General features: G+C 56.5%; 1 protein-coding gene across 7 annotated transcripts in view; it reads left to right on the top strand.

The window, feature by feature from the left end:
• The first annotated feature begins 3912 nt into the window (after positions 1-3912).
• The window catches only part of LSS (lanosterol synthase), a 42476-nt gene continuing 23532 nt past the window's right edge, over positions 3913-22856 (top strand). For 3 of the 7 annotated variants that reach the window (XM_032630398.1, XM_032630394.1, XM_032630395.1), the window contains exons 1-18: positions 3913-4015; positions 4481-4649; positions 4795-4860; positions 5388-5526; positions 7573-7681; positions 8812-8933; positions 10321-10417; positions 12513-12648; positions 12925-13033; positions 13685-13803; positions 15104-15201; positions 15459-15486; positions 17108-17164; positions 17787-17858; positions 18083-18133; positions 18684-18833; positions 19239-19335; positions 20124-20229. In XM_032630398.1, coding sequence (XP_032486289.1) covers positions 4002-4015; positions 4481-4649; positions 4795-4860; positions 5388-5526; positions 7573-7681; positions 8812-8933; positions 10321-10417; positions 12513-12648; positions 12925-13033; positions 13685-13803; positions 15104-15201; positions 15459-15486; positions 17108-17164; positions 17787-17858; positions 18083-18133; positions 18684-18833; positions 19239-19335; positions 20124-20229 — 1739 coding nt within the window. In that variant the 5' untranslated portion in view covers positions 3913-4001. The other 4 variants (XM_032630397.1, XM_032630396.1, XM_032630400.1 and 1 more) reach the window with 3 other exon arrangements.

Raw genomic sequence — 22856 nt, 5'->3', positions numbered from 1 at the left:
AAATAAGTCAGGGAGGGAAAGAGTATGTCGGGATGTTGCACTCATGAAACAAGAACCATCTATCTCTGTGAGGACATGTTTTCATCAAAGTCCTCTTCTACGACTTTCAATCATCTCCATTTCTCAAAATTTCCTTTTTCGGGACTTCCCTGGTGGTGCAGTAGTTAAGAATCCGCCTGCCAATGCAGGGGACACGGGTTCGGTCCCTGGTCTGGGAAGATCCCACATGACTCGGAGCAACTAAGCCCATGTGCCACAACTACTGAGTCCACGTGCCGCAATTACTGAAGCCCACGCGCCTAGAGCCCGTGCTCTGCAACAAGAGAAGCCACTGCAATGAGAAGCCCCCGCACCACAACGAAGAGTAGCCTCCACTCACCCCAACTAGAGAAAGCCCGCGCGCAGCAACGAAGACCCAACGCAGCCAAAAAAAAAAAAAAAAAAAAAAAAAAAAAATTTCCTTTTTCGTTGCCTTTCGTGGTAGAGGTTTTCCTCAAATGTTTGGCTCATGTTGATGATCGGGCTCTGAGGAGCTTGCTGGAAGCTCTGTGCCAACAGATACAGCCTGCCAGCTGATAGGCTTCTCTGTTTTTCCACTGGGTCCCAGGGGCCAATGTTTGGAGGTCTTTGCGGGGAGGGCCATTTGCTCCAGAGAAATCCTCCTATTGCCCGGAGCTATACGACTGAGTGGGAGAAGTGGAACTGCCACAACAGTGGAGACTTTCACTCAACACCCTGCTTTCAGTGGCCCTCAGCTATGTCTTGTGCCTGAGTTCACACCTGCTCTGACTCAACTGCTGCAGGCTTCCGTCCAGGTAGGGGAAGGGGTCTATTGTCAGACTGCTTCTTGTTCAAACTTTACACCAGTTCTAACTTCCGCACCTTCCTGGGGCTCACGGGCAAGAATGGTCTTTTTCCCCAGTGGCTTCACCCCGACAGTGGGTTGCAGCTTCCTCTGGCTTGCTAAGGCAGTGAGTACTCCTCCTTGCATTCCTGGCCTCTCCAATTTTGTTGACCTCCCTCGTTTACTGGTGCTTCCTCTCCCATTCTTTCACTACTATGCATTTTTGTCTCTTTTATTACTTTATGAAAGTAGGGTTTAGTGGGAAATGGAAGTCAATACCTGTGCTCAGTCTGACATGTTTAATAGGAAATCCCGCCCCCCCCCCGCCCCCCGCCTTTTTAACTACTGCTGGGCTTTTCTTCTCACATCTCCTGAGATTGCTCTTGTCAGTCACCAGTAAATTGTCTTGCCACACCTAGTCGCCAATTCTCAGACCTCATTTTACAATCCCTTTAAAATCTCCGCACAGATCACCATGTCTTCACCTGGCTTCCCTGACTCCACATTCCTCTAGTTTTTCTCCTCTCTCTGGCCACTCCTCCTCCTCTAGGTTGGAAATGGTTGGTGCCCTAGGACTGATCCTGGAAATTCTTCTCTTTGGAACACTCACGCCCTAGCTGATTTCATCCAACCTTATGTTTTCAAACATCACCTGAAAACAGGCGACTCCCAAGTTTCTCTCTCTAGTTCTGTCTTCTCTCCCGAATACCAGCCTGTCTACTCAGCCTATCCACTTGAATGTCTAATGGGCATCTCTGTCTTAACATGTTCCTAATCTAAGTTGAAAGTTTTCCCCAAACCTTCTTCTCTACTTTAGAAATGACACTATCATATGCCCAGTTGTCCATGCCAAAAACCTCAGAGTCTTCCGTGTCCTGTTTATTGGACAAGCAGGAATTGGTAGGGTGCAAGTGGAGAGAAGCATTATTTTTTCTCATGACTCTCCCTAGAAACTCTTGTCTGTGATTCTCAGATAGATTTTATAGGTTTTTCCTATCTTAGAAATTTTTTTTGTATAAATTTATTTCTTTCTTTATTTTTGGCTGTGTTGGGTCTTCGTTGCTGCATGCAGGCTTTCTCTAGTTGCGGCGAGCAGGGGCTACTCTTCGTTGCGGTGCTCGGGCTTCTCATTGTCGTGGCTTCTCTTGTCGTGGAGCACGGGCTCTAGGCGACAGGCTTCAGTAGTTGTGGCACGTGAGCTCAGTAGTTGTGGCTCGCGGGCTCTAGAGCACAGGCTCAGAAGTCGTGGCGCACGGGCCTAGTTGCTCCGCGGCATGTGGGATCTTCCCGGGCCAGGGCTCGCACCCGTGTCCCTTGCATTGGCAGGTGGATTCCTAACCACTGCGCTACCAGGGAAGCCCCCCATCTTAGAAATTTTAAAAAGAGGATTATTGTTTTGCTCATAAAAAGTCCAGTCCAGTAAAATATCAAAACTCAAATTCTGCTCCAAGCGAAACCTATTTCCTCCCTTAGCTTGACCAGAGTCAGAGTTTGAGATGTCCATGTAGGCTGGAGCCCTTATTCCCATGCTTTGTGTTTCCACATTGGAGGGACGTCCCTGGAGAAAAACTTCCAGCCTTTTCCCCTCTCCCAGGGAAGTGTGAATTGGTGAATTTAGGAGAACAGACAGGGTTGACCGTGCTCAGGCTCCTCTGGGTATACTTTCTGGGGTCAGTAGGCTGACAGGCATCCATCTGCTTGTTGGCACCTGGCTGCATGGTGCTTGGTGGGACAGCTCTGTGGAAGCTGCAGTTGTCCCCCTGGGCCAGAGGCTGGGAGGTCTACGTGTCTGATTTAGAGGTGGAAGTAGCTAGCCGTCTTGATCGTCAATCTAAGCCATGTCTTCCAAACTAGTTTCTTCTCTGTAGCAAGGCTGCGTCGTCTTCATTGGTTTCTGAACTGGGATAGGGAGAGGCAAGTGTCCTTTACTGACCATCTAACAGCCTGATATTCCACTAGGGGAAGGTGTATGTGTGCTTTCATTTGCAAATCCCCCCTTGCCCCCTGGCTTGCTGGGGTTCATGGCACGGGGATAGGACTCAAGGGATGGGCCCAGAAACACTCACCTAACTGGGGAAGCTGTGACCTGATGTCAGGGCTTCTGTGGGGAAGACGAAGAAATGGTGGGGCTGTCCGTGACTTCCTGCGGAGCCGCCTTTGGGACCTCAGTGTCCGCAGTTTCCTCCAACTCCGCGGAGCCCCGGCTCCTGCTGCACGCCCTGCGGCCGCTTTATCCTCACCCAACCTACCCCCAGTCCTTTCAGCACATTCTCCATCTTCCTCTCGCTTCCCTTTACAGTCCAGGCCGTCCACATTTACTTCGCCGGGACCGCAAAACTGCAGGGCTCTCTCTGAGTGGCACAAGCTCTCCCAGTGTGGCTCCCTCCCAGGGCCAGTAGGTGCTTGGCACGGCTACCTCGAAAGCCCCACGGCAAAGCCTTCAGCCTGCCTGAAGATGCACTGCCCCTCACCTGTCAGCCCCTCTCCTGCCGGCTCTCCTCTCCTGCCGTCTCCTCTCTGGTGTCATCTCCCCTCCTGTCAGTCGCCCTCCCATCAGCTCTCTCCTGTCAGTTCCTCTCAGGTGCCCGCCAGCGCCCCTTCTCCCCCCGGAAGCCTTTCCCCCGCGCGTCGCGCCCTCCGCGGGACCTCGCGGCCATGTCTCCCCTCACTCACTCACCTATAGCCTCGGGCCTCTGGCTCTTCCTCAAGGGCACTAGCCGCTCCCCAGACCTCCTGCCTTCCGGTCTCGGGTGGGACCCTCCCCAAGTGTCATTCAGTCTCAGGCGCCCCCTGGTGGCCTCGTCCTGGCGCTTCGCCCCACGAGTCGCTCCGAGGCTGACAGACTCCGGCGTCAGGCGTGACTGGCATCGCGTCCCTCCCGGCCTCGCCCACTCACCAAGCCCCGCCTAACCACCCAGTCCCTCCCACTCAGCGCCCCGCCCCCACGATCCCGCTTTGTTCAATGTTCTCCGGCCCCGCCCCCACCGCTCAGACCTTCGCGCTCCACCACTGAGCTAGCAGGCCACGCCCCGGACCCACCCTCACCGCTCTCTGATTGGCTGCGCGGGCATCTTCCCATCGCCTTTTCCGGTCACCAGGTTGTGGCTGGTCCGGTTGCGGGGCGCAGGCTGAGGGGAACCGGGAGCGCGCGGCGGTCATGACGGAGGGCACGTGAGTCCCCGCGCCCCTCGAGAAGGGAGGGCGCGGTCGGGGGCGCAGCGGAGGGGTCTCACTGGGTCGGGGGCTTCCAGTGAGGCTGCTGCGCCGTCCGGCCCCGCCCGCGGTCAGTGGAGACCTGCGGCACCGGCCCTGGGGGCCGTGAGGGGCGGTGAGGGGCACGCTCTCCTTCGGCGGTGTCGCCCGGGGACCTTCTGGGGCCGGGCCGAGGAGAGCCGGGTGGGGCTGGGGGTCGGGGTGGGGACCCGGACGTGGGCGGCGGTCCCTGTGGCCTGTGTCTCCTCTCCCGGAGAAATAACGGCGCGGTGTTCAGGTGCAGAAGCGCGCCAAGAGGGTTTTTATTTTGCAAGGTAAGGGAAACAGTGGTCTGCTCGCAGGTCGTTGGGGTGAAACGGGAAGTTCGTTGCGCCTCTGGCCTCTGACCTGGCGAGCAGGTCACTTGAGCACGATCGCTTCCAGGTGTCTGCGCCGAAGAGGGGGACCCTATAAGACAGAGCCCGCCACCGACCTCAGCCGCTGGCGTCTCAGCAATGAGAGGGGGAGGCAGACGTGGACATACTTCCAAGGAGAAGAAGACCCTGGGCGAGGGCAGTCTGGCCTGGAAGCTCACTTACTGGGCTTGGACACCGTAAGTGCTGATTCTGCTCGCCCCGTGCAGTGTCTGGGACGCCACCAGACACCCACCTGCCTCCCTTCTTAGCAGTGGGCACCAGGAGCCGGTAGGAGCCTTAAGCAGCTAGATGTGAAGGGCATTTTTTTCTCTGGTACAACAGAAGGGATGTGTACTGTGCACCTGTGTCTCGTGTCGCCAAAGCTGTTTCCTACCGGAGTTAATCGAGGTAAAGATAGAGCATGAAGTGAATGGGCCCCTTTGCTCCAATCCCTTTGTCACTAAGCTGTGTGTAAGAAACTGCTCTAACTTCATTTTTGTTCAGAAAAAGAAGTTTCTGATCTAGTGAATTTCATAAGAGAAATTCAGTTAGTTAGAGAGTATGACATAGAAACGGGGTCTCCCTGTCACTGTGCCATCCCGTGGCCCCTGCCCGAGGGAGGCCTGAGTTCCAGGTCTGGGTGGGCATCAGTGCCCCGCCCCACACACTTGGGCACCTGCTTTATTCAAGATGTCTTGGAGAAGCTGAGAAGAAATTTGCAAATGTGTGACTGGAACGGAGAACCATGAGAATGTGGAACCATTCATTTGCTAAGGTTGGCAATACCATCGTCTGAGTTTTAGGCCTTTTCTTGAAACAGCTGAAACTTTCAAAGCAATTCAGGTTTGTTACTTTGACTTGGTCTCTAAGTGCCAAGGCCTCCTCTGGCCTAGCTGCAGACCACTTAGCTCTCCACTCCTTTTTCTTCTTTGCAGAGGAGTCACTTTAAGGACTTGCCGAAAGCCCACACAGCCCGTGAGGGGGCTCTCAACGGGATGACGTTCTACGCTGCACTGCAGGCTGAGGATGGCCACTGGGCGGGTGATTATGGTGGCCCGCTCTTCCTCCTGCCAGGTAGGAAGGTGCTGTTGTGGCCTGTGGGCGAGGCCACCCTGGGGCATCCTTGGCGTCTTGGCTTGATCTGGTTCAGGCCTTTGGTGAACGTCTGAGGTGTGAATGCGTGAACAGGTGAAAAACTGGGAGCTCACATAGAAAAGAACTGGGGAGGTTGCCCTGTGCCTGAGTTGTCCTGCTGTCGTTGCCAGGGGACGGGAGCGAAGGCCCAGCTAGCTCGCGTTCTGAAAAAGGAAGCAGGGGGTGCTTTGGGGGCCGGGGGAGGCTCTTGAGTCCCAGTGCAGAGCAGGGGCATCAGTGGAGGGCCTAGCCTATGCCAAGTGCAGAGGTGGGCAGGAATCTTTTAAGTCCTGTGTGGGCAGCTTGTGTGTGTGAACTCACCTGAAGTGCTGGCCAGGAGAGCTCAGATGGGACCTGTAGGTGCAGGTTGGTGAGTTGTAGGAGGACTGCAGTTGGAGCCCTTGGGTACTGAACTGGTTTGGCTAGACAAGACTGTTTTGCATCCTGGGAATGTTTCTCTAAAGAAATGCTCAGCTTTGTAGTCCGGAAAATTCCCTGCATTTATGCAGAAGGACCTTTTCCTTTAGTGGCAGTAGCACTGGGAGTCCATCAAGCTCCCACCTCTGCTTTGACTCCAAGCCCTGCTGCCTCCTGGACTGTACAGCTTTGTATCTTCCTGACTAGGGACCCAGGGGCCTGATCCTTGGGGGCAAGTCTTTGGGCTTTCTTCCCTTGGTCTGACCTGGAGCCTGTTGAGACTTTTCCCCAGGATCTTCATGGGGAAGCAGTGACTGCACTGGCTTGCTCTGACCCTGGGCAAGGTGACAGGACTTCACCATGCCTTGGCTGACTCATCTGTGATGTGGGGATGATGGGAATTGGGTTTGGTCCCATGTGCCTGGCGCCAGGTGCTCAGTGGGTGATTGGTCCTGGGGACACTGCACTGGTTTGTGCTTCTGCTGTAGCTCTGGGCTCAGCCTGCTGCCCCACCTGCCCTCTGCAGGCTGTAGGTTGGGGCTTTCCTCTCTCCCTCTGGACTCTGGACAGACCATCTTTCTCAGGTGGACACTGGCCTGTTTGGGGGTGCCGTCTCAGGGTTCTTCCGTGGCTGGCTGAAGTTTGACCTGTCTTTTTCTGCTTTAATTTGGCAAATGCTCATGGAGGTCATGACTCTGTGTGGCCCGTGTGGCACTGAGCATCACTGTGGTGACCACTGACTCTGGGGTTGGACCTCCTGGGCTCCAGCCCCAGCCCCACCACTTAGGGGCTGTGCCTCAGTTTCTTCGCCTGTAAAATGGGGAAGACCTGCTCTGCTTCCTGCTTGTGTGTTTCCCTGTCTTGACAGCGTCGTACCTGTTATGAAAGGAGATGGGCTTATTTCTGTGAACCTCTGTGCTGTCTCCATATCTATCTGCCTTTCCAGAGTGTGCCTGTGTGGGTGTGTCTACTGGGGCTTCTCATGCCTCTGGCCGTAGTTGGGCGTCCATTCCATGACACGTTGTTGCTGGGGCCTGCCTGAGACCCCGCGTGCTCGGTGCCGTGGGCACGTGGCTGATGGAGTCTAGGCCGGGGGTAGGGTGGAGGGGCGGGGGGTAGCCTGTGAACACCATGCTCAGGAGGGCTAGGCTGGGAACAGAAGGTTCTTTGTGGGTAACGTTTATTGTTGTCCATCTTGCAAAGTGATGTGTGCTATTAAAATTAATAAAACAGGAAAATGTAAATGTAAGCGAGTAAACTACCCCATCCAGGGATGACCTGTTTAGTGTTTCTTTCCCGTAGGCATGTCAGTAGTGTGGGACCTTGGGAGTGGCTGGGTGGGCTCTGCACGCCCCATGTGATATGTGTCACGTGTGCTGTTGCCGCTGCGCCTGGGGCCCCAGTTCTAAAGTCCCTGATGGGGTCGGGAATAATAGCCTTCCCAGGCTTGTTTGCACAGGAAGGAGACCCTAGCGGACAGCTGCCTGTTACCTGGGGTTCTCAGGAGGAATGGGGCCTGGGCTTAGCAGTGCTGAGTGCCTGCTGAGGAGTATCTTTTCTGCCGCACAGGCCTCCTGATCACGTGCTATGTGGCGCACATTCCTCTGCCGGCTGGATACAGAGAAGAGATTACGCGGTACCTGCGGTCTGTGCAGCTTCCTGATGGCGGCTGGGGCCTGTGAGTCTGCCCGACCCTGCGTCGCTGCGTGTGTACGCATGCACGTGCACCCCGTTCTTATGTGGGAGATGCACCTGTCAGGGGTGGGGTGACTGTGGCTCTGGCCCTGGGTGGGCAGGGAGAGCCTGTCAGAAGGGAAATGGGCTGGAGGCTACATGCAGGCTGGGTCCGGGTTTCCCTGGGGCTCTCAGAATGGACCTGTTCACTTTCCGGGCCTCGGTTTTGCAGCTCGTGTTGTAATGAGTTTCATGACTGATTGAGAGACTCCTGAGACCCTTATAGCACAGTGAAGACCATTTGCTGTCATCACTAAGGCAGAAGAAAATTGTCCTTGACCCTGGGATGGCAGCAGGGAGAGGCAGGCGGGGCAGTTCTCCCCATGTTTCAGCCTGCCTTTCTGTGGTGTCGCTCGCTCTGGGAGCAGGGCCCTGTCCCAAGGTGGTCAACTGCCTGCCCACCTGGCTGTGGGGCCCTGGTGCTTCTTGTCCTGCAACCAGGCCCCTCCTGGGCTGGCCACTCCCAAGGCCCCTCCTGGGCTGGCGAACTCCACACCACCAGCCTTACAGAATCCTAGGAGGACAGCTCAGCTCTGCTTGCCTCCTGGATGGGGTCGTGGGCATCTCGAGCTTCAGATCCCAGCTCTTTGCCGTCTGCGTCCTGGGACAGACTTGAGGTCTCACCAGTGCCTTCGCCTGCCCTGGCATGCTGCCTCTGGAGCTTGCTCTGTGGGCCATAGTGATGTAGGGTCTGCTGATGGGCCACTGCCTGGGGTCATGTTGATTCAGGCATGGGAAGTAAACGGACAGGGCCGGGGAGGTCCTGGAGGGAAGTTTTGCTGTGCTCTGCAGCATGCGGGGTCTTAGTTCCCCCACTAGGGATCGAACTTGCGCCCCCTGCATTGAGAGAATGGAGTCTTAACCGCTGGACCACCAGGAAAGTCTTGAGGGCAGTTTTGGAACTGCTCAGGTGTCATGGAGGTGCAGGAGCTCCTCCTGGAGAGTGGCTCTTCTGGATGCTTCTCGTGTTGTTACGTCATTCTTGATTTGCTGAGGAAAGTTAACGGAAGCGTTGCTTAATTTCTTACAAGTAATGGAAGACGTCATTTTCTCACCTGTCTCCTGCTTCTGTAGGCACATTGAGGATAAGTCCACGGTGTTTGGGACTGCGCTCAACTATGTGTCTATGAGAATTCTGGGTGTGGGGCCTGACGATCCTGACCTGGTGCGAGCCCGGAATATTCTTCACAAGAAAGGTACACCCTGCATAGCACGTGCTACGTAATAAAGAGTTCACGTTACCTCAGCATAATGAGTGCTCGAAAATGGGAAATAGAAAGGTGCACCTGCACTTCACATACAGCAAAACACATGAGCCAGGAAGGTGTCAAAGCAGAACAGGAGGAAACTGTCTAACCTTGCCAGTAAATTTTTAAAACACAAATAAAGGTCGCCATATAATTCTGTTTGTTTCGCAAATGGGCAAAAGGACTCACGAACAACGCGCTTGTGCGTTGCTTGTGGGAGTTCTCCTTCCTGGGGCAGCCTGGCCGCACGAGAGTGGTGGGAGCTGGTGGGGCTCTGCCTGCACCCTCCGCCCTCGCTCTCCTGTGTGTCCTATAGGGCTCCTGGGGTGACTCCCTCCCCTCGGCCTGGGGATGCCCTTCTTCTCCTGCTGCCCCAAGAACGTTCACTGCTCCTCTGCAGAGCCCGGAGCGTCTCACCCGCCTGCCCTCCTCTCACGGACATTCCTCAGTCTGCTCACCCGCCCTGCTCTGTGCTCGCACACAGGGGCTTCCCATCAGCACCTCGAAGCCCCTTCCTGCTTCAGGGCTCCGCAGGAAGCCGCTTCGTCTGCCTGGGATGTCCCACCTTCCAGCCAGCCCCGCTGCCTCGGGGGTTCCTTCTCACGCCTCGCCTGGCACCTTGCATGTCACTTCCTGACCTGCCACGTTGGGTGACGCCTCCTGCTGCACTTTCTCACGAGCCTGCATTCTTCACACGTGTGTTGCTCTTGTAACGAATCCATCGTCAGCTTCTGGGCTCGCTAGTGTGAGGTCGCAAGGCTGATTTCTGGGTCCTTGTCTGGGAAGGAATGTCTTCAGGCCACGCTTCCCTAGTAGCTTTGTGGGTTCTTTGCTTTCTGCACACCTGGGTTTGGGGTGAGACCTCCTTGTGAATCGTGTCCAGGATGGTTTTTCTGTGCTTGGGACCAGTGCTGCTGGGGGTGGCTCCAACACGGGGCCACGAGCATCCCCACAGCCACAGTCCAGACCGTCTGCTGCATGGGTACCGTGTCGCGCGGGACAGCCAGGTGGACTCAGGAGGGAGAAGGCCGAGCGTGCACAGTCAACTCCCTCATCACCTCCAGGCCCATGTGGACAGGGGCTGCCGTGTGCGCCTGGGCCTCTCACCTTCCCAGCTTCTACTTCCTGGGGGCAGGGGCCAGATAGGCTTGTTCTGGGGAAGACGTCGGTTCCACCCAACAGCCCTGGTGTTGGGTGGTCCCGAGTGGTTCTGGAGCCTGCGTCTTACGACAGGGAGAGGATCCTTAGCAGGCCTGCCTTTTGAAGGGGACTGGATTCCTGAGGGTCTCATGTTCACAGTCAGAGGCAGGTGATGGGGCCTGTTCTCTCCCCACAGGTGGTGCTGTGTTCATCCCCTCCTGGGGGAAGTTCTGGTTGGCTGTCCTGAACGTGTACAACTGGGAAGGCCTCAACACTCTGTTCCCAGAAATGTGGTACGCTTCCCCATCTACGATCACCACTCTCTTCGCGAGTAGAGTGAGGCCGCCCTGGGTCACTTGCTGCCTGTTAGTCAGATGAGGGGCTGTCCGTTCAGTGGAGTTGGGTGGCGTTAGCCTTCTGGCAGAGCCCCTGCTTGGCTGAGTCCTACAGACGATAGGAGAGCGTTCCCTCTTGGGCAGGAGGGAGGGAGGTGCAGGGGCGTTGGGCCATGTGGCAGGTGGCTGGGGTCCCGCCTTGCTGGTTACAGAACCTCTGGTGTGGGGCGTGACGTGCTGCCTTTGTTGCATAGATGCCTGTGACTGTCTTGTTATGGACATTTTGAGTATCTACAGAAATAAAGGAAAGGAGGTGACAGCCCATGCAGGCCTCCCCAGCCCAGTGTTGGGTGTGCCATGCTGACTGTCCCCCTTGTCTTTTTTGCTGGTGAATGTTAAAGTTGATCCCAGACATTCTGTTTCCCCTGCAAACTCTTCAGTGTGTGTTTTTTTTTTTTTTTGTACGCGGGCCTCTCACTGTTGTGGCCTCTCCCATTGCGGAGCACAGGCTCCAGACATGCAGGCTCAGAGGCCATGGCTCACGGGCCCAGCCGCTCTGCGGCATGTGGGATCTTCCCGGACCAGGGTACGAACCCATGTCCCCTGCATCGGCAGGCGGACTCTCAACCACTGCGCCACCAGGGAAGCCCTCAGTGTGTGTTTTTAAAAGATAAGAATTTTCTTTTAACAGAACTACAGTAGTGCTTAAAAACTCAGCAAAATCGACATTAATTCCATATTGTGTGATACTTATAAGCCAGAGATTTTAAACATTTTGTGAATATCTAATGAAATCTCTGGACATGTGTCCCGAATACATTCATATGCGTATAAGTACCCCAATATCACCTTCAGGAGGTGAGGTCCCTGGAGCAGGGAGCTGTCAGGGAGGTTGGGGGGCCCTTGCGCTAGGGAACTTCAGTAGAGGAGAGGTGCGAGGTGAAGGGGCCGATCAGGAGATGACAGCAGGGGCCTGATGAAAGGACCGACGGCCCAGCCTCCACCAGGGCAGACCTACCCAAGGCTGGCCACTCTGGAAGGGGTGGGAAGTGGTCTGGGGCCATTCCAGCGTTCCTTACCGGTGGGCCTGCTGGCTGGACCTCGGACCTACCCGGTGTGTAAGGAGCCGCAGAGGAAGGCACTGAGCAGGTGCTGGGAGGGGTGTGGTGTCAGAGGCGGGTGTGGGGGACTGTGTTGGCTGCATCCCCGCGCCGCAGGGCCCAGGCCGTGGTTGCCGGGCCTCTTGGTAACTAGGGCACTGCTAGTCTTGGCGGAAGGTGTTTTGGAGGGCATAGGTTAGAGTGTAAAGGGCAGGTGTGCAGGATGAAGGACCAGAGACCCTGAACCGCTTCAGCTGCAGGAAAGCTGGAAACGTTGCCCAAAATGTAGCAAACGCCCTTTAAAGTGAGTGGAGGAGCCCTCGAGAGTGAGGCCAGGGGTGGTGGGGCTGAGGACATCCGCCCAACCCTTACGCCTGGGAGCAGGGGAGGCAGGTTCACCTCCCCATGGCCTCCACGTGGCCTCCCCTCTCACTCGAGGATGGAGGCTGAAAGGGGCGGGTGGAGAAAACAGCCCAGGCGCGCCCCTACCTGGGAGGCTAGCAGAGCTGTGCTCACGTCAGGCTGCATATCTGGGTGAAGCACAGCAGAGGTAACGATCAAAGACACAGGCCTTGAGAAGATGTGGCAGTCCTGAAGATTTTTAGGTGAACTTTTTATTTAGGAATAGTTTTCAATTTCCAGAAAAGTTGCAGAGATAGTCCAGAGCGTTTCTGTAGACCCCTCACTCAGTATCTCCGTGATTAACGTTTTTGTTACTGTGGCACGTTTGTCACAACTGGGAACCCACAGGCAGTCCTCACCGTTTAGGAGCCAAGTCTCCTGGCTTTAGGAGGCACCTGGTGAGCCAGGAGTTGTCGGCTTCTGTGGGCTGCGCCCCTCAGGAGCACGGCTGTGCCCACTTGGGCCGGAGACAGCCGTCCACCCCGTGTTCAGGCTTGAAAGGGCCCCGGGCTGCAGTGGTGGGGGGCCCTGTTGACACGCTGTCCCGCCAGGCTGTTTCCTGACTGGATGCCTGCGCATCCCTCCACCATCTGGTGCCACTGCCGGCAGGTGTACCTGCCCATGGCCTACTGCTATGGCATCCGGCTGAGCGCTGAGGAGGACCCGCTGGTCCAGAGCCTCCGCCAGGTGAGCCTGACCATGTATGCCCGCTCTCGGGGGCCCCACGGAGCCGAGAGCCCCACAGAGTGGAGCCTCCACCTCCTGTCCCTAAATGACTGCCTGGGGGCTTGTGCAGTGGGATGGGTTGCAGGGCACCTGTGAGCAAAGGCCAGGCCCCAGTGTGTCCCTGGGGAGCAGCCCTGACATGGGGCTTGGGGAGCAGGGTGGGTGCTCATCGGTGCTCGGGAGGGCAGGCAGCAGAGGGGACGGGCAGGTCTGGGGCTGAGGCGCTGCCGCCCTCAGGAGCTCTACGTGGAGGACTACGGCCGCATCGACTGGCCGGCGCACAGGGACAGCGTGGCCCCCGATGAGCTGTACACGCCGCACAGTTGGCTGCTCCACGTGGTGTATGGTGGGTGCCCCCAGGGGCTGGCTGGGCCCCCCGGGGGTCGGTCGACACCTAAAGTGACAGGGAACGCGGAGGGACATGGCCCTACGATGAGTCCTGGCGTTGGGGTCCTGTGGGGACAAGGGGGCCGGCGTGCACACCTCGTGTCCAGCAGACCCACCTGGGGCTCGGGCTCCTGGACAGAGGATTCGGAGCCCAGGGCCTTGAGGGGCCGGTAGTTCCTCCTCAGTGGGAGAGAAGGGGCGGGACCCCACGAGGCCAGTCCAAGCCCATCTCCCGTGGGTCCTCCTGGCTGCTCAGAGCCGGGTGGCCTCCCCTTGGAGCCTGGCGGGTGCTGTGTGCGCAGGCGGCCACGTTCCCCCTCATTCATTCGTTCATTCCCTCACTGGTCCTGCAGATGGGCCCTGGGGTGGGAGCTGGGACCCGCCCTGTCGGCACTGGGAGGCAACATGCTCTGCACGGCTGTGGGGTCTGCAGGGCAGCACCAGGATGCCAGGGAGGGGGCTGCACCAGCAGGCAAGGAGAGTGGGTGAGGGGGTGGCAAGGGGGGGCCCAGAGACTGGCCGCCGTGGGCCGACCGCCCTGGGGGGTCTGTGCTGGGGCTGGGACTCCTCTCCGTGTCTGGTGCCTGTTGACGCCCCCCCTCCCTCGCAGCGATCCTCAACCTGTACGAGCGCCACCACAGCGCCGGCCTGCGGCAGCGGGCCATCCAGAAGCTGTATGAGCACATCGCAGCCGATGACCGCTTCACCAAGTACCTCAGCATCGGCCCGGTCAGCGCCCCTCGCCCACTGGCTGTCTGGGCCTGGGGTGGGCGAGGACTGGGGGCGGGTTGCCCAGAGGCCTGTGTCTATGGAGCTGGGAGTGGGGGTCTCCCTGGAGGTGAGGTCTCCCACTGGAGGCTGTCACACCTTTACGTGGGACCTGGGCCTCTGATCCCCCAGGACCCCTGTGCTTGGCCCGCCCTCCCGTCCCACCACCTGGTGTGTCTGGAGCACTGCTTCTTGAGGCCGCCTCCTGAGGTCTCTCTGGCCGGTGGGGTGGGCTGCTTTTCCTCCCCCGGTCTTCTCCCCTTCCCCAACCCTAATAACCCACCATTTGCCTTTCTCCTATGGGGTTTGCAGGACCAGGGTGCTTGCGTTCCACTCCTGATTCCTGTTGAGGCTGGTGACTCGAGACTTGCTTCTCAGAGCCTCTGGGCTCCTGACTCTGCACTGCCCCGTGGGGCTGTGAGCCCGGGTGGCCAGTGCAGGGTCGGGAGGCTGGCCCGCAGCCTTAGGGCACTGGGTGCAGGAGGCAGCGCTGTAGCGAGCCTCGGGCGGCCGTGACCGTGGCCACCGTGCTGGGTCAGCCCACGGCTTCTCTGTGTGAGCCCAGTGGGCGCAGTGTCCATGAGCCCCACGCGTGACCCTGCTCCCAGGTGTTTTCGAGGCCGGGTGGTACCTGGGGGATGTCAACTGCCACCGCCCCACCGAGGGGCCAGTTGTTTCCCTTTCAGCGCCAGGGGATTCTGCGTGGGCTCTGACCTAAGGCTGCATAAAGCAAGTTAGAAACGCGCTGTAATCGGACCTTGGCCTAGGAGGTCCCGGGGTAGGAGAGCTGGGCCTCTAGAACATCTGCTCTGAGCAGTCAGGCCCTGCGCCTCTGGTCTCACCTCCGAGTCGCTCCGTCTCTCCCGTGGCCCTCAGCCCTATCCTCCATCCCCTGAGTTATCTCAGGCAGCTCAGGACACACCACAACCCATGTGCCCACTCAGGGGTCCCCGCCTTGCCCGTCACCCTCGTGGCGGTTCTGCTCACCAGCTGGCTGGGCTCCCGTCACCTCTACAGGTCACCCTGTCTCTTCCCTGCTGCCGTCCCCCTCCCTCCTTGGCACACGTGCCTTGGCCCATTCCCACCTCTCCCAGGGCAGGGCTGCAGCCTGGTAGCAGTGAGTGCTTGGGAAAGGGGTTAGAACAGAAGGTCTGGCCTGCAGCAAGGCCGTGCTGGGGCCTCGGTGGGGTAGGTCTGCGGCCCTCAAGTCCGGGAACCCGGCAGGTGTGGAGCAGAGTCCTGACAGGACTGTCTCCTCCAGATCTCGAAAACCATCAACATGCTTGCGTGCTGGCACAGAGAGGGGCCGGCCTCCTCTGCCTTCCAGGGGCACTTGTCCAGGATTCCCGATTACCTCTGGTGAGTGTGGTGGCGAGGGCGTGGCCCTCGGGAAGGGCGTGGCTGAGAGCCTGAAGGCCAGCGTGTCCCATGCAGGGAACTCTGTGTTTGAGGGAGGCCTATTCCCCTGGTGGGCCCTCCACACAGCTGGGTGGGGGGGTGGGAGCTGTCCTCACGTGTCCCCTGCTGCGGGGGCGCATTGCTCTTGGGACACGGGCTCTGGGCCCCTGACTTCCAGCTCTGCCCTTGCTCCCTGACCTGGACTCTTCTCCTCGCAGGCTGGGCCTCGACGGCATGAAAGTGCAGGTAAGGGCTGTAGGGCCACAGCTGCTTGCTTCCTTGCAACTGTTCCTGCCTTTTGGGTTTGTTAAGATCCCCAGTCACTCCTCCCGATGTGTTCTGTCAGCGTGTGGTAAGTGGCTGCAGGTCCCCCTTGTCCCACATCTGAGGGGCACCGCCGGGCACCTCCTGGGTGTGTGCTGTCTGGCAGGGATGCTAACAGGCCCTGGGGGGTGGTGGGAGAGCTGAGGGCCTGCAGCCACACCACGGGAGCAGTCTGTATACCAGAGTCATTCAGAGCTGCAGCTCGGGGTGGGGGGACGAGGGCCACGGTGGTTCTCAGACACCAGCCCAGCTGCTGCTGGACAACTGATGATCTCACAGCTCGCATGCTGGGTCTGGTGAGCGGGGTCAGGACAGCAGCAGGATGCGGTCAGAGTAGAACCCGTGCCCTCTGCTGCCCCGTGAGCTGAGCATCCCAGAGGTACCACCTTCAGAGTCCTGAGACACACTCCCCGTGGCCCCTCTCCGCGTACACCGCACCTCTGTTTTGTACCGTTTGCTGGTTTCCAGTGTCTGGGTGTTGTAGGTGCTGTTCCCCCAGCTTACGTCCTGTGTGTGTCCCTGGGGGTGGGGCTCCTGGGTCCCTGGGCAACCTGGGCTGACCTGGTCCTGTCCCGGCTGCAGGGGCCCTGGGGTCACCGAGCGGGAGCTTTTGTCTCCTGTCACTCAGTGTGCAAATGTGGTGCCTCCAGCAATGTCCTTGGGTCACACTGACCTCTGGGCCCTTTGGGACGAGTGCACATGGGCCCAGCCACCCCCCCCAGGTGCCCTTGCCAGGTGCACTTGAGCCCCACTTCCAGCTCCCTGGCCCCCATGCTGCCAGTCTTGTGTGAAGATATTCCTGAAACACGTGAAGTAGAGGAGGGCGATGAGCCCTCACGTGGCTCCCCACCCGCTTTGACACCTCCAGCCCTGGAGCTTACGAGGGCTTCTGGTCCTGACAAAAGTGCTGTGCCGTCCGCACTGAGTTCACGGCAGCCCCCGGTGGGGTTTTGCTGTGTGTTCATTGGTATCAGGATCCAATCCGGGAGGCTGATCCTTGCTGTTGCCTTTGTCCTACAGTCTCCTGGTGCCCTTCTCTTCTGGGTCATTTGTCCCTAGCATGTCTACCTTCTGCCTGCTCTGCACCCCAGATTTTCTGCAAACTGGCAGTTCGGCCCTGAGGCTTGATCTGGTTCAGGTCTTTTGGGCCAGATGCTGTGTGTGTTCTTCCCACACATGGTCCTGCCAGGCTGCAGTGTCTCGTGTCCCTTAGTGCCACCGATTTGTCTGGGCTCTGTGCTAGTGGGCAAGCAGTGGAGGCCATGGCGGTGGTCTTCCAAATCCTGGAAGTGCTCTGAGGAGCTCTGTCCTGGCTGGTGGCCTGGCTGCCTGACCCATGTCTCCTTGCAGGACCAGCCTCTCTCAGGGCCTCGTGGGCTTTAGGGGTACAGAGCCTGGGGTGAGGAGTCGACTGGACTCCTACCTCTCTGTAGGAGCTGGTGGATGCCCCTGCACCTTCCTTGGCCCTCTAGGCACCCATCGGATCTGGGAAGTTGGGGTGGGGGTGGGAGGTGGCTGCTGTAGTGCTGTCCTCTTTGCACAGGGTACCAATGGCTCGCAGATCTGGGACACCGCGTTCGCCATCCAGGCTCTGCTGGAGGTATGTGGCTCTGTCCCTCATTCTCCAGCCTCCACCTGCTCTTCCTGTATGTCCACCCCTGCATCCAGCCGGACACGGCACCTGCCGGCCCTGACCCTTCGCTTACCTGGGCTCCGAGACAGTGGTCTTGCTGGCAGCTCTAGGTGTGGGGCTGGCTTGAAGTCTTCAGGGGCAGGGAGACCTGTAGGGCTGTTCCCGAGGTGACGAGGTGGTGGGGTCTTCTGTAAGGGGGAGCAGGCTCCAGGCCCTTCTCAGTGCTCAGATTGCTCACTACGGATACTTTTGAGCACGTACTAGAGAGAAACAGGAGCGTGTCTTTATGCTGGTGGGAATGAGGTTGGCAGGATTTGGGGAGGAGTCTGGGCCACGTGGGGGCCTGCCTTAGATGGGCAGGGGCCCTGTGGGCACAGGCTGGGGCTGGGGCCAGGGTGGTGTGGACCATCTCTTCTGCTGTCGCTCCACCATGTCTTTCTGACTTGGCGGCAGAAACCCGAGAGCCCCGAGACTTGGGTGGGTTTGCTCCTGGTTCCCAATGGTGGCCGGGTATCGCCAGGGTCGTCCAGGGACCAGCCACGCGTGCAGGCATGTGCCGGCTAGTGGCTCACCCCCTCCTCTTTCCCAGGCGGGTGCACAGCACAGGCCAGAGTTTTCGTCCTGCCTGCAGAAGGCTCATGAGTATCTCCGGGTCTCGCAGGTGAGACCAGGCCTGGTCCGTGCCTCGCACAGGCAGGGCGCCCTGATTGTGGGTGGGGGCGGTGGGCCACGTGGGTGCTACCTGGAGGGTTCCCACTGGCACTGGTGACCATGAGGGCGGCGGCACTGGGTCCCTGCATGTCCTGCTGTGCTGGCCCCTCCCTGCCCGGTGTCTGTGTACTATGGTGGTGACGTGCTCCCTCCTGCCCCTCGGATTCTCACCAGGTCCCAGACAACCTCCCCGACTACCAGAAGTACTACCGCCAGATGAGCAAGGTACCGCGGCCAACCCCACCCGCCTCAGTTAGCCGGGCTTTGCCCTCGAGGAGGGCTCTCTCCTCGGCTTCCTGTTCTGATAGATGCACAGTGCGGGGTTCCACTGATGTACCCAAGATATTCCTGACTGAAGAGTGTGCGTAAATGCAGTAGCTGAGCTCTGTGGGCTTCACCCCACCATGTCACACACTGTGTGCACTTAGCAGCACGTGCAGACATTAAATAAGCTGTCAGAACATGAATGGCAGTGGTGAGGGGAGGAGTGGGGAGGGCAGTTCTTGCAGCACGTGGGGGCATGGACATGGCCATGGCTGCGTTCTCACAGCGGGTTGCTTGTGCCCGTCCCCCAGTAGAGCCTGAAGGCGGTGACGGGCAGAGGCTGCAGTCCTTGTGCTGGAAGTTGGAGGCCGTCCACGTGTGTGTGGCTTGGGGCTGTGGCTGTACCTCCACTGTGGATGGGCCTCGGCTCTGTGCAGGCGTGCGAGGTGCCATGGCCTGGGGTGGCCAGGTGTGGGCTTGGCCTCCACCCTTACAGCCCCACACTTTCCAGGGCGGCTTCTCCTTCAGTACACTGGACTGTGGCTGGATTGTTGCCGACTGCACAGCTGAGGCCTTGAAGTCCCTCCTTCTCCTGCAGGAAAAGTGTCCCTTTGTCACCAAGCATGTCCCACGAGAGCGGCTCTTCGATGCTGTCGCTGTGGTGAGGCTGCTGGGTGTGGGGCTCTGGTCACACAGCTGAGGGCACTGTGCACGTGGAGTCTTGGCCACCCCACCACAGACCCTCTCAGCACACCCAAGTTTTTTCCAATTTTTACGGTGGAGATCACATAATTTGGTGGCACACGTGTGCTTTATAAGTGGTAAGCATGCACGTGCCGGGGAGTGGTCCTGGGCGGTCACGGAGTACCTGGTTGATAAAGGTTGCAGCCCACTGTTCTGGGCGCCTGAGGGTCCTGGTTTAACATGAAAACCGGCTCCCTGTTTCCCATCCCTGCTCCTTGGTTCCTAGCCTTGGGGTGTTTCTAGAAAGCTGTGCCACAGCCTGTGGGCCCTTGCACGTGCTCAGCGCATGGGTGAGTTCTCAGGATGTTCCCTCTGGTTTTAGCTGCTGAGCATGAGGAACCCTGATGGAGGGTTTGCCACCTACGAGACCAAGCGTGGGGGACACCTTCTGGAGCTTCTGAACCCCTCGGAGATCTTCGGTGAGTGGTCGGCCAGTTACGTGGCCACAGACTCAGGGGCCCTGCGTGCCTGAGGTTGGACCTCTCGCCAGAGCCTGGAGCTCTTTCCCCTGGCGGGAGGCAGTACCGACAAATGTTCTGGCCGATGCGGGCGGATGCTCTAAGGAGCCCCCAGGCACCAGAGTGTCCCGTGCTTCTCGACTTGCCAGGGTGCGGTGACCCTGGTTGTGGATAGAAAAGCTGCAGTCTGCCTCTCGGAGGTGGGTGGGATTCACACCAGCTCTCTGGCCCAAGCCTGGGCCGGCTCCTGCTCTGTCTTCCGTGGAGGCCGGCCTGTCTCCTGAATGCTTCTCACAGAGCCCACAGCTCCTCACAGGGAGGTGACAGTGGGGACCCGCTCGCCTGTGTCCTCCTGCTGCGTCTGTGTGCGCCCCTGTACCCTTCCTCCGGGCCTGCATTTGTTGGGCTCCTGTAACTGGCAGATGTGCTCCTGTGGAGGCCTTCTCAGGGTGGGCTGCAGCTCTGCTGTGTGCGCTTCCCTGTTACCCTCCCACTGGCCTGGCTGTCCTGCAGCACAGATGGGCCTCCAGGTCACCTGTGTAGGTGCCTCCCTCCCACCTGGTGGCCACGTGACCGGGCTGCTCGCTGGTGGCGCTTCCTCCGTGCCTTTGGAGGATGGTCAAGCACGTGATGTGTTGTACAGGCTCTGCATGTTACGGCGTTCTCCTGTGTCACGGTTTGGCCTGAATTGCCGAATTGGGCAGCTGAGGTAAAGTTCACATTTCTCAAGCCTTCCTTTTCTTTCCCAGGGGACATCATGATTGACTACACATATGTGGAGTGCACCTCGGCTGTGATGCAGGCGCTGAAGCATTTCCACAAGCAGTTCCCAGACCACAGGGCTGGAGAGATCAGGTAAGGGCGGCCTTGGCACAAGGATGCTCAGTCACACGGCGTGGGTACCATTAGCTTGGGGCCAAGAAATCAGACAACCTTGATGTCATTGAGAGCAAGCCGTTTGCTCACTTGGGGTGCTCAGGCCGGGGGCCCATCTCAGGCAGGGGGCTCTGGAATAAAACTCATTTAAAAATGGAAGGGGTTTCAGATGCTCCTGAATCCTGCTGTAGGCCCTGAAGTATATCAAATGTGTGTACTGGGGGTCAGAGTAGCACAGTTATAACACAAAAATGAGTTTTTTTTTGCATCTTCTTAGTAACATTGAAAGAAGACACATAAAGGTGTACCTAGGAGATACTGTGGGTTCAATTCCAGCCACTGCAAATATCACAGTAATGTGAGTCACGTGAATTTTTGGTTTCCCAGGGCATATGAAAATTACGTTTACACTATATTGTCGTCTGTAAAGTGTTCAGTAGCGTTATGTCTAAGAAAACGATGTACGTATCTTAATTAAAAATATTTTATTGCTAAAAAATATTAACCATCATCTGAGCCTTCAGCAAGTCAAATTCTTTTTGTAATAGCAACATCAAAGATTACTGATCACAGATCACCATAATAGATATAATAAAAATAAAAAAGTTTGAAATACTGTGAGAAACACCAAAATGTGATAGAGACATGAAGTGAGCAAATGCTGTTGGAACAATGGCACAGATAGCCTTGCTCGATGCAGGGTTGCCAAAAACCTTCAGTTGGTAAAAAACACAGTGTCTGCGAAGTGCAGTAAAGCAAAGCACAATAAAATGAGGTATGCCTGTACCCACAGCTCCACTTGTGCCCAAATAATGGTAGTTTTTAAATAAACCTTTCCTGTTGAAGTCTGGCTCATGTTTAGAGAAGTACACAAACCATACATATAGCCCTTGGATTAATTATGAAGTGGACACACCCATGTGACCACGTCGGGCAAACACATTACCAGAAGCTCCCCCCCGGTTCTCCTCTGCCCACTGTGATCCCAACGTGGAAGCCCACGTCTATCTCTCTCCACTGTCGAATGCAGACGCCATGCTTCGTTTATGCATGTGCTTGTTGTATATCCTTCAGGGCCTCTCAGTGGGTTATTATGAATCATCCGGCTGTGAACAATCTCAGACTTGTGTTTTGGGGCACAGAGGTTCCCAGTTCTTGAGGATGTGGATGTGGACTTGCTGTGTTATGGGGCTTCTGTGCGGTTCTTGTAGATTTTCCTTCATCCTTGTATGATTCTGTTGTTTCATGGCTCTTGGTAAACCTGGTATAGATTCAGCTTGGTCATCATGTGCTTTGCTTTTTATATATTGTTGGATTCAATTTGATAAGGATTTTGTCAAAGGTTCATAAAGAGCTAAAAGTAAAGCCAATGAATCATTAGTAAAAACTGATCACGTACACACCACAAAGACAGTTTGCAAACCAAGAGTGCACAAACCAAAACATTGAATGAGGCTCGGGTATATATTGTTATAAAGAGCTTATATTGTGAGAAGGCAGTAACTGTTTATTCTTCACAGTGATTGGTTACAATATTAGAATTTTCAGTGATTACCTCGTATCAACCTTGGGAAGCAGTTCAAGTTTCTTTATGATTTCCAGAGGTGTAAACAAGAAATGACCCAGGTCAAGTTAGTCTTGCAAAATAAGCTAAATTAGCCTTTGTTTGTATGATTAAACTGGTTTTGTCTGCTCAGGGAATTTTCGAGGCTGGGCTCTGTTTGTTTTTGATTTTAACAGTTCCCCATTTTGGTCATTGTCTCAGCCGGCTGAGAGTATCACCAAGCAGTGTAGTGTTATTCTCTCTCTCCACCGTTGTTGTAGTCAGGCTGAAGAGTCACGTATTTGCTGTTTTCACTAGTTGAATTGACAGGTTGGAGGGCCATGTAGTCACCATCTTCATCATTCATGTGGTTATTGCAAATTTCATCCAGTTGTCTGATCCTGATACCATTTGGTATGTGAGTGGCTGCTGGTAGGCATTTAAAACTGTTGCGAAATTAATGTGATGACCATAAAAAGAACAAAAATCAAGATTGAAAAATTTCCCAGAGCCCAAATTTAATCAATTAAATAAATCAAATGGGTTATAATCAGATTCGGGTATTACCTTTCTAAGTCAGTCTACAAAAACTTTAAAAGTTGTTTACGGAGGTGCACATGCTGTGTCAGCAATCACATGTCCTCAGTGTTCCTCAGGACAGGATGCACCTTGGGTGTTTACTTCAGGAGGCAGCATCGTAGATGTCTTTCCACATAAATTAGGCCTCTATATGATCTGCACAATCAGGTAATTCAATGAGAGGCATTTCTATGGAAACAAAAGAAAAATAATGGTAAATAATTCAAAGAAATTATAAATTCAATTTCTGAGTTTGGAGAGCAGCTAGTTGAGACGACTTCTAGATGCTGGGTTCTAAGCATCTTCAGATGCAGTGAGGACAAGTGTGGCAATTAGACAGATTTTCCTGGTTTTCAGTGTGAATGTCTCTGGTGATCTTTCTGAGTGGCCACACAGCAACAGACATGAGAATTGTCCTCACATGAGCTGTTGAAGTTTGTATCAAGTTGTCCAGCTTTTGCTTGCAGGGCTTCAGGAAAAGGGC

The sequence above is a fragment of the Phocoena sinus genome, chromosome 4, assembly GCF_008692025.1.
Source record: "Phocoena sinus isolate mPhoSin1 chromosome 4, mPhoSin1.pri, whole genome shotgun sequence".
Lineage (NCBI taxonomy): Eukaryota > Metazoa > Chordata > Mammalia > Artiodactyla > Phocoenidae > Phocoena > Phocoena sinus.
Note: the sequence above shows the minus strand (reverse complement) of the source record. Positions and strands in the feature narration are given on the sequence as shown.